Raw genomic sequence first — 16,678 nt, forward strand, 5'->3', positions numbered from 1 at the left:
TTTTAAGATGTAACAACGCGTAAAGTGTTTTGTTTTGCTTTAGATACCAGACCGTGTTTTGCTATAGATACCAGACCGTGTTTTGCTATAGATACCAAACCGTGTTTTGCTATAGATACCAGACCGTGTTTTGCTATAGATACCAGATCGTGAATATAATCATAGACACATGCTCAGTACTTGTTCGATGATGCCACCAATGTGAGCGTTTGTAGTAGTGACACAGACTGACAGAAAAATGCTTCAGTAGAGGGACTTGACATGCGCGGTGATCAGTTCTCGGGAGCCGGGGACAAATAAAAGATGTAGTGTTTGATTCTGCAGCTACTTTAGTAGAGCATGACCTGCTTATTATCCATGGTATTTGGGCTAGTCCGAATAACCTCTGATACAGAGATCTAGAGGGGCGTTACCTGACAGTCTTAGTAATAATACAATAGGCTTTATATGTATTTTTCTGTGTTTATGTGTATGTGTGTGCGCTGTGCCTGTCCTTGGTGCTACACCATGTATCAGTGCCGTACACTGTGTCTGTCCTTGGTACTGAATCATGTATCGGCACCGTGCACTGCATCTGCCCTTGGTACTGAATCATGTATCGGCACCGTGCACTGCATCTGCCCTTGGTACTGAATCATGTGTCGGTACCGTGCACTGCATCTGTCCTTGGTACTGAATCATGTGTCGGTACCGTGCACTGCATCTGTCCTTGGTACTAAATCATGTGTCGGTACCGTGCACTGTAAATGTCCTTGGTACTGAATCATGTATCGGCGTCATACACTATGTGTACAGTGTCTGTCCTTGGTGCTGAATCATATCAGCAGCATAATTTGTATCTTTCTTTCGTACTGAATCATGTATTGGTATCGTAGACTGTTTCTGTCTTTTGTCGTTGTTACTACATCGTGTATCAGTGCCATGCACTGAATCATATATTGGTACCATGTACCACTGTTTGTTCCTTGGTGATGAATTATCTAATTTTCTTGGCTGAACTTCAAACTGTACTTTCTGTGCGCAGTGTCGTGTCCTAGTCTGTATAGACTGACGGGCAGTAGTAGTAGTAGTAGAAGAAGAAGTAGTAGTAGTAGTAGTAGTAGCAGTAGTAGTAGTAGCAGTAGCTGTGTCTATTTCGTACATTCAGAAGTCAAAGACCTCACAAAGGCATTTCCTATTCTGGGATCTGTCAAAATAGAACGATACGGGCAGAGAGATCCCCTTTACGCTGCAGAAAAATGGCAGGACATCAGACAACTCGCTACAATATTGAAAAACATCTGTCGTACAAAATGTCATTAAGTTTTACTGAATGATTCCCCAAATGCTCTGATTGCGGCGCTAGGGGCCGTTAACCTTCTTGCATTACTTCATAACTCCGTAATGAATAGAGAATTGGGAGTCAAACAGCTACTTCCGTGTGATAAAGGTTGAGAAGCCACAACGGTCGTGTCCGTGCTGTTTCCAAGAGAGTTCGCGTGTCTGAGTACTGTGTCCGCTCTAATTTGACACGGCCCTCCCTTATAAATCCCTTAACATCCCATAACACTAGAGGCTGCGACCGTTGAACGAGCGCTGAGCGATCAATGATTTGACAGGCCGCTCAACAAATATTGTACGTTCTGTGCCTTTTGTTGTCTTTTAAATCATACTTTTACATTTTGTATCATAATCCAATTGTGAAATCAAGGGTTACAGAAGTTATTTTGTTGCTGTACTGTCGCTCCGCGATGGCCATCTTAGTCGTAGACAGGGGGCCTAACGTAGAGAACACAAGCAACCCGTCAAGAGGTATCAGACTCACGTGGATTAAAAAGAGCTTTAAAGCTTGATTGTTGATGTTTACGGGTTGATCTCTACCATCCGGTTATTACGTTTAGATTACACCGGAACTACATGTATGTGACGTCATGTTTTGGCATGGTACATGTTAATGCATATCCACCTACTTTGCAATTGTGCACACGTGGTGTGACTCATGCAGGCTAACACATGCAGACTCCGCGGTATATCTACGTATACGGTGCTGGGAGTGCTGCGGCTCGCCCGTCCAGTTCATTTGCACACGGCGGGGAATTTTTTACGGAGTAGGTTTCAATTACGGGACGGTAGTAATCAGAAAGATCTATTGAAAGGATAGGCTTTCAGAAAAAGCCCTATGCTTAGTAGGACCGGGTCCGGCAAAACAACCCGGCCCGTGGGAATGGTTACCAAGCTAGTCTCAGTGAATTGCATTTCTGAAAGGTAACAGAATCGCCACACTTGTCGTGCGTATTGCAGTAGCACAGTGCAGAGAATTAGGGCGTTATAAAAACTGCTCAGCAACTTTACGATTCTGAGAGCAAAAATATTACATTATCTCCAAATAGCAAAAGTCTGTGGTGAGCTGATAATACACCCACGTCTCTATTTGGCTGAAATAACGCAAGCTCTTATGTTTTTGTTGCAGTTGATAGATGCCATTGTGGAAATGATGTTACACTGCAACCTGGGGACCTACAGGGCTAATTTCCTCTTTGTAGTCGTCTGGCTTGAAGCAACAGTTTTCGAGCGTTAGTTTTCGGAAATTGGTGAAATATCTAGTGACACAGGATGTATGAAACATTCATAGCTTTAATGACTGACCATAAAACGTATCTCTATAGATCACTCGGTTATTTTATCACTGCTTGTACTCGGAAAGTGAAGTCTTCATTTGGAATTTGCCGGTGACTTGAGTCGTGAGTTGTACGTAAGCAGAAGCTTCACGCACGTGTCTTGAAAACGGGATCCGAACAACCAATACAGTGATCTACACAAGAATCATATTTAGTGGAAAGAAATAAGGAGAAAATTTGATTTTGTTTGGCTTTGATCTTAAGTTTCAAACAAGAAGAAGAAGATCTATTGGCGCAATAAAAAGCACCGTGACTTTTGTACTGTCAATTAACTGCAAACTACAAATACAAAATGAATCTTAAAATTCTCCACTAGCTAAGCAATGCAGGCTGATATGAGTACATCGATCCGTAATGGCAGTGTCATGTTACAATCAGGCAGGGCTAGTCGTGGTTTTCTGCATTTTTCTATAGATAACAAAGCAATATTTTATGTATGTATGTATGTATGTACTTTTTGTTGCATTCTGAGAGTCGTCACATCTAAAAACATCAATCAAATCTGCTTGTGGCATCGAGTGTCTTGAAATATTTTGTACTTGAGCAAAGAAAAGTAAATAACTTATTACGTAAGAATTTAAGTAAAAATTCGTATTGCCATTTGACAGCACTGGGAAAACATTTCAATCTATACACCTGATTCTATCCATTCAATCATCATCCTTTTTTTTCAATAGGGCGCCGTCTATAACTATTGCGGTCCTTTTAAAAGAGGCGAAGTCTTAACCATAATCGTATAATCTACTTTCCTGAACGTAGGACGCGTTTTCGGCTTCGCTTGGTATGCGGGCCGCACCCCGGGCACTTCAGAACCGCTCTGATCTTTTATGTCGAAACGATGAACATCGTAAGAAGTCGTTTCGGTTCGGTTTGGTGTCACCCGTGGGATTTAGGTACGTAAAGCTCCCCTTTCCGTTTTATAGTCAACACATTTTGTTCCAGCCTATTATGAGATTCGCTTGACAAGTAAAAGGCTTTTGTCATGCTCCAAATATGTGATCCACTAGGGTTTTGCCCTGTTTTTTAATGTCTTCTTCCTATGTACAAGAACAGGAAGACCGTCTTAAGAATGAGTCCACTAGAAAGTTAGTAGTACCTAAATCTGAAGTTTGTCATAACCGAGGAAAGCTAGCCCCACTTTTGTTTTCTCGGCAAAGACTAAGAGGTTGACAGACTGTTGCGCGTCGTCGGATTTTACGAGTGACCGCTGAAAAGCGGCGAGGTTCACCATATAAAACGCTAGCTCGACAGCCAGCTATTAAGGGAACAACCTTTCCGTTTTATTGACTATAAGTTGTTTGGTTTGTTGGGAAATGGAAAGAAATTGTGCGTTTTGTGACATTTTAGGTCGCCTTGGAAACTCGAGTGTAGCAGCAGGCCTTGTTTTTAGAGTAAATGACTGTCCTGCGTAAGAAATAGAAAATTTCTTGTTGACCTCAAACTCGAGTTCAAAATTGAAAATATGCGAATGAATCAGTTTTCTTCATAGATTGATAAAGTTTTAGAAAATACCAGAAGATTGATATCAAACACCACACACATCTCTAACGTATAGATATTTTCGCCCCAAAATGCACCACGACGCGGATATACATAATAGTTTACGTAGTTAACATCGTCAAGTTCCATAGTTTCAAAACATCTCATAATGCCGGTGAAATGATATTTGGTCGTTGAAATGGTTATTTTTTTATGCACGTAAAAGTCAATAAAGGTTTCATTTATTCATTCATGGTAAAGAAAATTGTATATCAGTCGAAATGCCCATCCGTTAAGCGTACAAAGATAGAACGCTCTGATCCCAGGACTGATCTATAGAAACATCGTACAGTTTTTAAATTACACGGAAATTGACGATTTTTCATCTTCAGCTCCTAAAGTAAGGTTAGCCTAGCCTATTGAACACGAATAATTGCCAGGGACTTCCGTCTGAAATAATGGAGTTTAACACAACAATGAAGAACGATCTAGTTAATTCCTTTGTTTTGACCCCCATCATAAACAAATTCATATTTTATATGTCAACTTATGAATTTGCATAAGCCTTCTACAACATAACCTATCATCTGTTCTTATATTTCTATCATAACAAAGAAGGGAGAAAAAAAGTATTTAAATACTAGATAACCTCCATTAACATTAATCTGCCGGGTTACATAAATCCGCCACTTTGAAAAACAGCGGGTTTGAGGGATCTCTAGTGCAGCACACACACCGCTATGCATAGTTAAGATATAGAGGAGTGCATTATACCGGGGGACGTTTGGTTTGGCGACCTGTTTGGACGTATCTTTTCAGGGTGGCGGAATATGTACCCTGACGGAATTATGTTAGAAGATGTTAGGGTGGTGTTAGGGTGGCCTCTCATTTAAGGTTCCTAAATTTCAAGTCAATCCATTGATCTTATGTGACATGAATCAAAGTTGAAAAGTTCTGTCTGTCTTTTAAGGTCTCTAAATCTTTACATTTACAGACTCTGATCGCGATATCTACCGGCAGAATGGCTGATTCCGCCGGTACAGATCCCGGTCGGAGTCTCCGTCAACAGAGAATGGGATCGGGATCTCTACCGGCAGAATCGGCACGACATGCTAGACTACGACACTCGTACCAAAACGTGTATGCTTTGTACTGTCTTAATCTGTACAAAATGTATACAAGAGAGGTCTTCCTTCGCCAATGAAGGTTATCCATTCGCCAATGAAGGTTACATCCAGGTAATAAGATACGCCAAATAGCAGTTAAGTTACTCAAGTAACTGGAGATGATTTTGGAAACGGCCAGATGTTTCAAGTGGCATCCACTATTTTTCGTCAGTGACCGTTTCCAAAACCATATCCAGTTGCTTGAGTAACTGCTATTTTGGTCTTCATTCATTAGAGTTTAAAGAGGATACCCATCGTTCTCAACAGTCCCTGAGTGGCACTTGGTCGATACAGTGGGTGCCGTATACACTCACTACTGACACTAGTTACAAATCCCTTTAATGACTGGACTTATTCACACCGGGGCTATTAACCGTTTATTGGTCGTAAAGATATTGATCACATCGTCTGAGAAGCCGTCGGGTAATTTGAGATGGCAAACTCAAGCGACAAACTATAGCTTATTCGCACTTTCGCTATGAAGGTGTAGCATGAGTTAACGTATGAACCACTTGGCACTACAAGGTAAGCAACAACAACAACAACATACATGTAGGAGCCGCCCCGGCTAGGGTGGCACCCAGGCTAGGGAAGGTGCAAGTCGATGCTAGGCTGGAATCCAAAGATATCATAGTTCCCGAGTCTCCTCTCCGGAGAGGAGACTCGGGAGCTATAATAGGTTTGGATTCCAGGCTAAGTCGATGCAGCAAATCCCGAGACGACCTGGTTAGGTTTGGCAATATGAAACATGTTATACTGCCGATCCAAAGCAAAGAGGGTAATCACCTACCCTGGGATCCAGACTCGGGATCGGACCGGTCAACTCCCTCTTCTATGCTACGGTCCCAATTGGAAAAAGGGTAGTTGGTGGGCTGTTGTTGCTTTTTTTGCACTTTCGGGCTTGACCCCTACGTGGCCCAGTGAGACACCCTGCGGCTACCGGGCTATTTTGGGGCTCGACCGGGATCCCGAATCATTTTAGCCCGGACTTAAAATCAACGCGGGAGCCGGTAACAAATAGACGCCGTGAGCTAATCGTACGAACATTGGGAGATACACATACATACCCCCCCCCCCCAAAAAACCCTCTCTCCCTTCCCGTACCCGGCAGTCTAATGCTAGGGTCACATTTCCTAACCGGGGCCCGGCCGGGCTGTTTGCGGAAACGAAAAATTAAAGTGTATGTCAATAGATTTGCACAAGCTATGCACTTTAATAATTGTGGGTACGTTTTGTGTTTTTGTTGTCTTTTATATCATGCTTTTCGTTCCCAAAGACTGCCCGGCCGGGTCCCGGATTGGAAATGTGACCCTAGCATTATGTGGGACTACAACCCCCAACGGGCACCGGCGCAATTGGGACCGTAGCATAACTACAAATCCAGCTTATGCTAGGGTCACATTTCCAACCCGGGGCCCGGCCGGGCAGTCTTTGGGAACGAATATTATTATGTAAAAAGGAAACCAAAACACAAAACGTACGCAAAATTATATAAGAGCATAGCTTGTGCAAATTTATTGACATACACTTTGATTTTTCGTTTTCGCAAACAGCCCGGCCGGGCCCCGGTTAGGAAATGTGACCCTAGCATTACTGCCTTGCGCCGCCGAATGAACTGGCTGACGGACCGATCCAAAGTCTGACTCCCAGGGTAGTTATCACCATATGAATTTTTTCCTGGCTTCTCCGGTCTTAATTGGATATCTAATTATCTTTCATCATAACATGATGAGCTTTTATTTCTAACATGAGAAGGGTGAAAATGACTGCAACCAAAAATGTTAAAGAAATAGATAACCTCCTTGCTGCAACTCTGTTCAGCATGATTGAAGTTACAAGGTGTACACTGAGCGAAGAAGGCATTTCAGCGGATTCTAGAAACGGCGGACAAGCATAGATTACCCAAGCAACAAGTGGGCGCTGAGGGAAAGCAACATTTTGACTACCAATTTACCCGTTCTTGCTAACACATATGATAATGGTCTCCGAGGGCATTCCAGAGAGCCACATAATCAGGATGAATTGATCTGTCCATTACTAAAACATGCAGAATCACACATGTGACCCTGAGTCAAGAGACCATTTCCTCACTTGTATTTAGATAATGTGCCCTTCTTAGCTTCAATTACTTTTACGGCGTTTTAACCGTATGGTCCATGGTTCCCAGAAACTGTTTCTCTGGCTACTTGTTTGTGTGTCGACCGTAATACTTCACGGCCTGAGCGTGATGTCACTTCCTTTACTTTGAACGACGTAGAGAGGAAGTCGTTTAGCACGGACGGAGAGAAGGGACGATTCCTCCGTGTGTTTCGTCACCCCTTGCCGAGTCACTGCTTCCAGAAGAACCGCCCACACCTTGGCCGAAGCGCTATAAGAACTGCCGCGCAAACGTCGTCTTCACAACCGACACTGGAGGACACCAGCACCCAACGATTCTCTAGACTTCAAGTGAAAGGTAAGATCTTGTTATACCTTACGCCAAGGTTATGTTTTCGGTAGCGTTTGGATGTATGTATTTTTGGATGCATGTTTTGATGTATGTATGTGATTTAGCAGCATAACTCAAGAAGCTATGGATGGATTGTCATGAACCTTAGTATGTATTTTGATCATGTCCCGTTGAAGAAATGATTAGATTTTTGGCCCCTTGTCGGTTTTCTTTGGTACTGCAGCGGAAATACCGATTTTGATATCTCGTGTTCTGGGCATGCTATGGTCGTCACGATTTTAAGACGGTAGGTAGCTCTTGTTTTTATCGCATGGAGGTTTTGAAATGCACCACATGCATGGGGATTTGCAGTGCTTCCCGGTTCTTCAGATCTTGCACTACATGTAAAGACTTACAAAGATGATGATTTATATAACGTATTGCCTTTTGTGGCGCGGTCGCATTCGTCGTACGTCGTCGCCGTACGATATCGATGCCGTAGAATTTTCAAGGAGGCTGTGACAGAACCTACCGCCGAGAAAGATCTAAGTCAGCCTTTTCCGTACCAACACAGCTTACTTTCTGTACGGCTCATGCAGGATTATACCAACTATGCCAACAGTTTGAAATCGTACGACAATCGCACGAACGTTTTGTGTCGTGGAATTTTTAAGCAGACTGGGACAGAACCTACCGCCGACAAGAATCAGACATCCTTTCCCGTAATAAGACAGTTGAATTTTTGTACGGCACAAATACGACTACCCCAATAATGTCTTTGGTTTGTGGTCGTACGACAATCGTACGACGAGCATAAGACGAATATGACCGGATCCTTAGTCTCAGGCCTCCAGCACAAAATACGTTTTTTGGCAAACCAGCTTTTACAAAAACACGAACATGTACTATGTACCACTTACCATTCTGCTGGGCGTAATCAGAAAAGCCAGCGAATTCATATTTTGAATAATCACCTTTTTTATTAGTGGAAATGCTATAACGAGGAAATGCAATTCTACGCAAAGTGTATCTGGCATGACAAATACCTTTCAAAATAGATTAAACGAGCTTACTCGAATCAACTGTTACACTACTGTAGCAGACCCTCTTGTGACTTTAATATAATTCTCACTTGCTTGCAATAATTCATAGTTACATGTTGTATGGTACAATTATGCACAATTGTTTCAAGTCAACAGGGAGGTAGGTCTGGTGACAATTTAATGATAATAAATATCTTTTCTGCTGTCACATCTGTACTAAATAGACTGCATGGCTAGGCGTATTCATCTTTGTAAGCACCTCAATTGGGATGTCCCTGTAGATCAACTGGTAGCAGCCGCACAGTTGAGCTCCTGGCTCCAATCATTTGGTAATTGGGAGACCCCGGTTCATATCCAGGGAAGGGTATCTTGGTTGGGGCTACATCCGTCTTTCGGAAGGGACGCAGAAATTGGGGTCCCGTGTTCGAGGAGGTGACTCGAGCACGTTAAAAGGGAAGGTACAGAAACAGCAAGGAAACTCGCTGCCCTGTGTGCAACTAGGCACTGCAAGGGTCTGAAGTGAACTAATAATATTTTCTGTTGTCATGTCTGTACTACGTACTCATAGCTAGGTGCACGTGCCTCTGTAATCACCTCAATGGAAGATAGAACGCTTGCTCATGTGAGCTATTGTTCAAACTAAAATGAATCGAACTTTTAAAAGTCATGATCGTGTCAGTGATAGACGAGTGATGTCTACTAACATAATTCCACCAGGGCACATAATTCCGCCACCCTGAAAAAATGGTTCCAAACAGATCTCCAACCCAACGTAAAGCAGTCCTGTAAACTGCGCACACATGGGGGTGCTGCACTTGAGTTCTCTCAAACACACTGTTTTTCAAATGTTTTTCAAAAGATTTATGTAACTCGGCAGATTAATGTTAATGGAGGCTAAATGTGATGTCAGAGGCGTTTTCAAAAACGCTTCCAAAACTGACGACTGTTGAGCCCCAGTACTTATGTACTCTCCAAGCAGAGTAGGGGTTCCGGCTGGTTTTTGACGTGTTTTTAGGCGTTTTTGTCGGGCTTTCTACTTTGTCTTGTTGTTGTTGTTGTTTTTTTGTCTCTATAAACCCCACGGGTTTATAAAGACAAAACCAGCCGGAACCCCTCCTCTGCTTGGAGAGTAGTACTTATGATGCTAAAGTGTGCATCATGCGTACGTGCTATATAGGCCGAGGTAGGTGCATGTTTTTTTGTGTGTATTTTGTTTCCATGCATTTTTTTCCGGAGTTCATCAGCAACGATGCTTTATCAATGAATAGATTCTATCAGAATTCCAAACAACTAACCCTTATTCATCTCCGCAATCTTTTGACATCATGATCACTATCTTATTGATACGGATGTCGTCATTGAATTGTCAATCATATACATGTAATGCACATTTTAACTTCAATGTAGTAATTGTTCTGTCACAAATTGGCTTGAGTCGTTCCATACATATGTTACAAGGTTTGACAGAGTACCGCAAGTGATGGCGAGGCCAAGGGAAAATGTTGTGTTGCCGACCCTAGCCCCTTTTTTTGGTTAAACACTGGCAAGGGACATAGAATATTCCAAACTGAAATCTGAGAGATGAAATTCGACACATGCATTTCACACTCTCTTAAAAAGATGTACATGTACAGTCGATGTAATAATATGCAGTATACATTGTACTTCTTTGTTCAGTACTTGTACAATGTATATCTGTAGACTTACAACATCATTTGATAACACCAGTGTCCTAATGCATTCCAGTATTATATTCAATTTGCTAAACTGTACTTTTCGGATCACTTCGACCGAAATCTATAGGGAAAAAAAGAGAATCCCAACCTACCGACCCTGACAGTAACCAAAAACACAACATATTTTCTAATCCCTTATATAACTAACCTCCATTTACATTAATCCACCGGGTTGCATAAATCCACCACTTTGAAAAGCAGTGGGTGTGAGAGATCTCTGGTAAAGCAACCCCCAAGTGAACACAGTTTGAATATACAGGAGTGCATTATACTTGGGGACGTCGGGTTGGAGATCTGTTTTTTCAGGGTGGCGGAATTCTGTACCCTGGCCTGGTGGAATCATGTTGGTAGGTGTCAGTTGTTTGCGGCACCTGTGGATGTAAGCGTCACCAGCGCACAGTAGCGAAAGAGCCCAACTCTGCCCGCAGCTAATTGTCATTCGATCTCATGGCCGGTTTCGCAAGGCAGTTTACCACTCATTCACTCCCCAAAGGTACCGCGGGCAATTACGGCTCCAAGATAGAATGACAGCCGGCCCTTTTAATCTTACCACATAATGACATCAATCCGTGGGTGGATTTTGTTTCTCAGGAAAACTCGACTCTTTCTGATCTTGAATCAAATTGTCTTTGCGTCTTGTTCCTGCCTTAGGAAGATCCGTTTGAACAGAAGCAAGTTTCGTGTTCGCTGAACAGTTCGCATCTAAGAAATGTGATAACAAACATTGCATTGCTAATACATGTATAGCCCTACCTAAAGCGGAGGTGGTATACTAGATCTCCAACGTAATCTATACTTTACATGACTATAACATTTTGTCCGTTGCTAAGATAACGTATTAATTCAGAGTCGGTCATAAAGTTCCAGCCTCCAACAATGTTGCCGAAGTCTTGTATTGATTATCTCCGTGGGCGTTTAAGTTATCTCTCGTGGTTTCTGAACAAAAAGGCCCCTCTTGTCCTGAAGGTGTCGTAAGTATTGATTGCGAACGGCTGTGAACCTTAAGTTACTGTTTACAGTTCATTAGATACAAAGAATACTAACCATGCCGTACATTAAGACTCACTGACATCGTTAAGGCGACAATGCAGGCTTTATTCTGGTACAGATTTTATCATTTCTACTTTCTACTTTTCACACTAAGAAGTAGATTCAATTTAGTTGACGACGTGAATGAAGTGTTCTATTGGGGGTCATGGAATACAGAATCGTTAGATCCTTTTACAAGCTGGATTATTGAGATGGATAGAATTAAATGGATAGGCCAACTAGACACGGGGACTTGAGAAACTAGGCAGACGAGTCGAATCAGGTCAAAAAGTGATGATCAGTTCGTCATCTCAAGAGACTATAGTCGTCAATAGTGTGTGCGATCTAGGTCATTTGAGGACTCTCTTTGCGCGTACATTGTGCGTTGTCTTTTGCTGTATCATCGAATGTGGTCCATTGCTACGTGGTGTAGTTGGCTACCATTGGCTCTCTTTATGGTGTCGATATGTATCAAAGTCATGGATGCATACCAACGACAGTCATAAACATCTTTAAGGTTTTTTTCGTATTTAGAACAACCATAGACACTATTATTCCATCGTTCAATTTTCAAAAGGTATGCATATTGATCTATTACAACCAGCACTGGCAACCGCCCATCAGTGTAACACACAAACTTCGCAGACAATCGGCGCGGAAGGCAGCTGTTTATATTACACTGAACAACCTTGTCTCAAGGTATCTAATGAGGATGCCTCTACTGTAGTTGGTGGTAACGAGTTCCACTCTGCGATAGTTCTAGGGAATAACACATTTTAACACCTGCTGTCTGAAACCATCTAACCGTTTACAAACTTATCCAGCTGCTTGAGTAACTGTTACTTGCGTATCTTACCATTTGGGTGTCAGACATTAATCGATGTATTTTTACCATTTTATTCTAGGGCCAACTGAGTGAACGAGGCTAAGCACGGAAGATGTGGAACCCGACGACGTGGCTGTTACTGTTGTTCCTAGCCTGGACGCCGGCTCACGCTGTAGCAGACGTGAGCGACCTGCAGAACACCGGCGGCCCTGACGGTATCGGCCTCCCCAGGTCCCAGGGAATCCCCCTACACGTCCTGGACTCTCTCGTGGAAGACCGGGTTGCGGACGACGACCGCTACGACGACGACGACGCCAGTTCTCCGGACGAGACCACCGATGTTGTCAAGCGGACACCGAATAAGCTCAGCCGCCTCAACGTGGGAGAGGGGTACAGTCGCTACGGGCGCGGGTACCTCCAGCAGCTGATGAGCAGTCTAGGGTCGGGGTACAACCGATCCAACCGCAAGTCCCTCACACGGCACAACCTGGATCTCGGGTACAGCCGCTACGGACGATCTCCAAATCAGCTCAACCGCCACCAGCTAGGGAAAGGCTTCAGTCGGTACGGCCGGGCGCCCAAGTCCATCAACCGCTTCGACTTGGGCCTTGGCTACAACCGCTACGGGCGGACCTCCAAGCCACTCAACCGGTTCGACTTGGGCCTGGGCTACAATCGTTACGGGCGGGCACCCAAGCCACTCAACCGCTTCGACTTGGGGACCGGCTACAACCGCTACGGGCGGACCTCCAAGCCACTCAACCGCTTCGACTTGGGCCTGGGCTACAACAGGTACGGGCGGGCGGGAGAAGCCGCGACACCGTCACCCGTCCAGGCCGCCACCAGCGACGTCAGTGGAAGTACCGAAGGCACCTGGCAGCCCCGGAGGTGGCAGAAGCAACCCGGCTACGACGAGCAAAGCTCAGCTGGCGAAGACGACGCGTCGACAGGACTCATGCCTTACGACAAAGACGACTCTGCGGTAAGGACTAAGACTAAATCACTCTTCTTCGTAGTGCCTATTTGAATGTATATACGTGTGTTTTGAGCCGGCTGTAGGTCTGTGTGGCACCAGTAAAGCTGGCGGCGTCGCTGCGTCCTAAACTGGATTTGTGTTACCCTTGACTTTATAATAGGAATATCATTCAAAACGTACAAGTATGACCCATCCTCGTTCACCAGGACCCTTCCGCTCCACGTTACATCGCTCCCTTTCTGCGAGCGATGTAACGTGGAGCGGAAGGGTCCTGGTGAACGAGGATGGTATGACCAAAAAGACAACAGAACACACAAAACTTAAAAAGATTTGTTTTTCCGCCAGCGTGCCGCGGGTCCAGTGAGAGGGGGCTTAAGGTTGAAAACATGCATTTCCTAGAATATACATCAAAATTGCCTTATATTTCTTCTTCATTTGTATTCCGACTTAACTGAAGGTATCAGGGACAAACTGGCATTATTTTTTAGGACCTTAGATTGATGGTTTTTTTTTACGAATCTGCCAACTCACCAAAGCATCCACCTATATCCTCGTCTAATTCAAAATTGATGAAATTCAAGGCTACAGTCTCATCGGATTTGCTTTCACCTATAAAAGGGATCTATTTCAAAGTCGTGGACTTACCGAATTTTTGTAATTGCTCGTAATCACCAAAACTGACATCAAATAGCTGTATGTAGGGCCATGAAAGATTGGTGCCACGGCCACAGTATTCATATATTTTGATTGACACAAGCAATTCACAAACCAGGCTAAGCTCGGAGTCTCGCGATCTTGTGGGGATTTACTCCTCAGCAGGCAAGCCACTTAGTCGAAAATACCGTGACCTATAATGTATCCCTAGCCTCTAGTTAACAAATCCCACCGCATTGAAGTAGGTTGACACGCAGACTGTCGCCCTGGAATTCAGCACTTATGATGCAGTATTCAGGAACGTCCCTGTGGTTCAACTGGTAGCAGCTCCTGCTTCCAATGACAATGGGACCCCGGGTTCAAACCTTGGTCAGGACGTCTCGGCTGGGGCTGCACCCGTCGTCCGGAAGGAACGTAAAATGGGGGTCCCGTGTTCGAGGAAGTACCTCAAGCACTTTAAAGGGGAAGGGCTAGCAACCCCTCCCTGTGAAAATATACCCTGCTACTGAAACAGCAAAGAAACGTGCTGCCCTGTCTGCCACTAGGCACTGCAAGGATCTGAACGAACGAACGCATCCAACGGGTATTGGTGCGTGCTTTGGTGACTTAGTGGCTTCATAGGAAAAATATAGCAGACCGAATCCCCCCCCCCCTATAACAGGCAAAAGACTTTTCATCATCTTTTTCATCTTGTTTTTCTTTTCTTATCCTACATAGATTTGAAGCATGATGCTTTGTTTTGTTTTTTATTTTGTTGCTGTTCCGAAGTAGATAGTAGTGCAATGCGGCTTCGCTATGGCTATAGTCTATTTTAGACAAGCACATCGGGTCACCCCTACTCTTCTCAAAAGTTTTAAATTATTTCAGCCGTGTTTGTCGCTCCAAAACGCCTAGACATTGATCTAAAAATTTGAGTGTCTGTGGCGATGTTAGAATTGATTTTGGGATGGTGTATGACAGTGCAAATAGGAAACTTGGCACAAAGCTGCTGAAATTCGATTGATTTTATATTGTCCATCACAAAGCACACGCATCCAGTTTTCTCCGTCTTTTGTCTTTCCGTCACCCTTTGTATAGAATCAGTCAGGTTTTATTGACCACGGTAGGACATAAACATATGGCCAATCGTCATGCAGGTATCAGCGATACGAAAGTGGGAATGTTCGTGACACGCATTGGTTGGAAACACCTCATCTTTCAAGATTGATTAAAAAGATGTCTAGTGATGTATTCTCAGACTTTTGAAGATAAAAGCTTAAATTACCTTCCTTAGCTGTCGATCTATAGATCGGTTGAAACGTTCTATATATGGTGTGTACGTTTGTTATGCGTTAAAATCATTTTCTAAAGAACGTATTTTCTCTGAAACCCCTGAAACACAGTCGACGAGCTTCGACCGTGGTTGTTGATCGCTAGCAGGTCGCCGAATCTCAAAATTGCCCGAAATTTCGAACGTACTTTGGGCCTAAAATGTAGCCTATCACATTCATATTGAATGTGACTTATTGACCTGTGAATTTCGACTGATCCCTAAAAAGTGAGCGATGATAGAGAGAATATCGGGCACATAACTGCACAAAATGCCATTTAGAGCTCGCGGATTTTTCTGCTGTTTGACAGGGTTATTATGTTAAGTTTCCCGTGTTTATATTAAGATTTATACCTTTTGACGAGTGTTTCGAACATTGATATTCTTTGCCCATCAGTGAATAAAAAGACTCTTTGTGCACAACCACGCTTCGGTGACCGTCTGGCGCCTTCCTCAGGGTAAATCTGACTGGTTCACTCTAGAGAGAGTAGAATGCAGGTGTCACTGCTTACAGATGTGGTCCTAAAAGTAAAGTATACTTGGTTGTGTTTAGGAGTCTTTTTCTTCAGTTACTTACCAACTTGATGAAACTATTCAGTGTTCTACGGTAACCCTGTGTAATGAATGAATGCAATCTCACTAATATATTTAAATGAATGCGACATGATTCTAATTTTGTGTATTTCTTTTTTGCAGCTGCCAGCACGACCAATCAGCCCGCGGCACATTCGTGACGTCATGACCCCCTTCAGGAGCTGGCTACCCGCGCATGCGCGGTCATTCGACGAGGCTACGGAGTCATGATGACGCAGGAGGCAAGAAAGCGTCCTGCGATTTCTCGATAAGTTAAAGGAAAGAAAGAATTGAAAAGATATGAGGACTAGAGCTTTCCTAGACGACCAAACGTGCCGTTCTCGCATGTTTAGGACAGTTATAGAGTTATATACATTAGGGTTGAACCGAATAAATGTCTTGGCTCTCTTAAGACGAACTTACATGATTAGAGCACCGGTTTTATCACAACTGTGAGCTGTGTTGGAGGCAGCGATATCAATTTATCTGTTTTATGATGTTTTCAGTATTGCGTTTCATGATGCAGAAATACAAGATCAAGCAGTTCAGAAGCTTTTAGTTTCCTTGTGTGTTTCTTGTGCGCTTGTTTGTGTGTGGGTATTTGTGTATGTGTGGGTATGTGCGTGCGTGCGCGTGTGTGTGTGTGTGTGTGTGTGTGTGTGTGTGTGTGCGTGCAGCAATTGGAACATTGGAACACGAAGAAAAATCTCACAACTAGGGAAAGCTTTATCTCACCACATGCCTCTGGAAGGTCACGAGAGCATAAATTTAGCGTTTCATTATGTTTTTACCATGTACCAGC

At 43.6% G+C, this 16,678-nt stretch overlaps 1 protein-coding gene across 2 annotated transcripts; it reads left to right on the top strand.

Annotated features, from left to right (window-relative positions):
- The first annotated feature begins 7,455 nt into the window (after positions 1-7,455).
- Positions 7,456-16,427, top strand: LOC136434851 (uncharacterized). 2 transcript variants are annotated; one of them, XM_066427925.1, is made up of 3 exons: positions 7,456-7,757; positions 12,444-13,346; positions 16,000-16,427. In XM_066427925.1, the coding sequence occupies exons 2-3, from the start codon at positions 12,477-12,479 to the stop codon at positions 16,105-16,107; spliced, it is 978 nt and encodes a 325-aa protein (XP_066284022.1). In that variant the 5' UTR covers positions 7,456-7,757; positions 12,444-12,476; the 3' UTR covers positions 16,108-16,427. The 2 variants fall into 2 exon arrangements, with proteins under 2 accessions (XP_066284022.1, XP_066284023.1); XM_066427926.1 differs by lacking the exon at positions 7,456-7,757 and having other exon boundaries at positions 12,317-13,346.
- Positions 16,428-16,678: the final 251 nt, after the last annotated feature.

The sequence above is a fragment of the Branchiostoma lanceolatum genome, chromosome 5 (assembly GCF_035083965.1).
Source record: "Branchiostoma lanceolatum isolate klBraLanc5 chromosome 5, klBraLanc5.hap2, whole genome shotgun sequence".
Taxonomy (NCBI): Eukaryota; Metazoa; Chordata; class Leptocardii; order Amphioxiformes; family Branchiostomatidae; genus Branchiostoma; species Branchiostoma lanceolatum.

Coding starts and splice junctions, on each gene's coding strand:
- LOC136434851 (XM_066427925.1), top strand. CDS start 12,477: ATGTGGAACCCGACGACGTGGCTGTTACTGTTGTTCCTAGCCTGGACG. Junction 13,347..15,999: donor ACGACAAAGACGACTCTGCG/GTAAGGACTAAG, acceptor TCTTTTTTGCAG/CTGCCAGCACGACCAATCAG.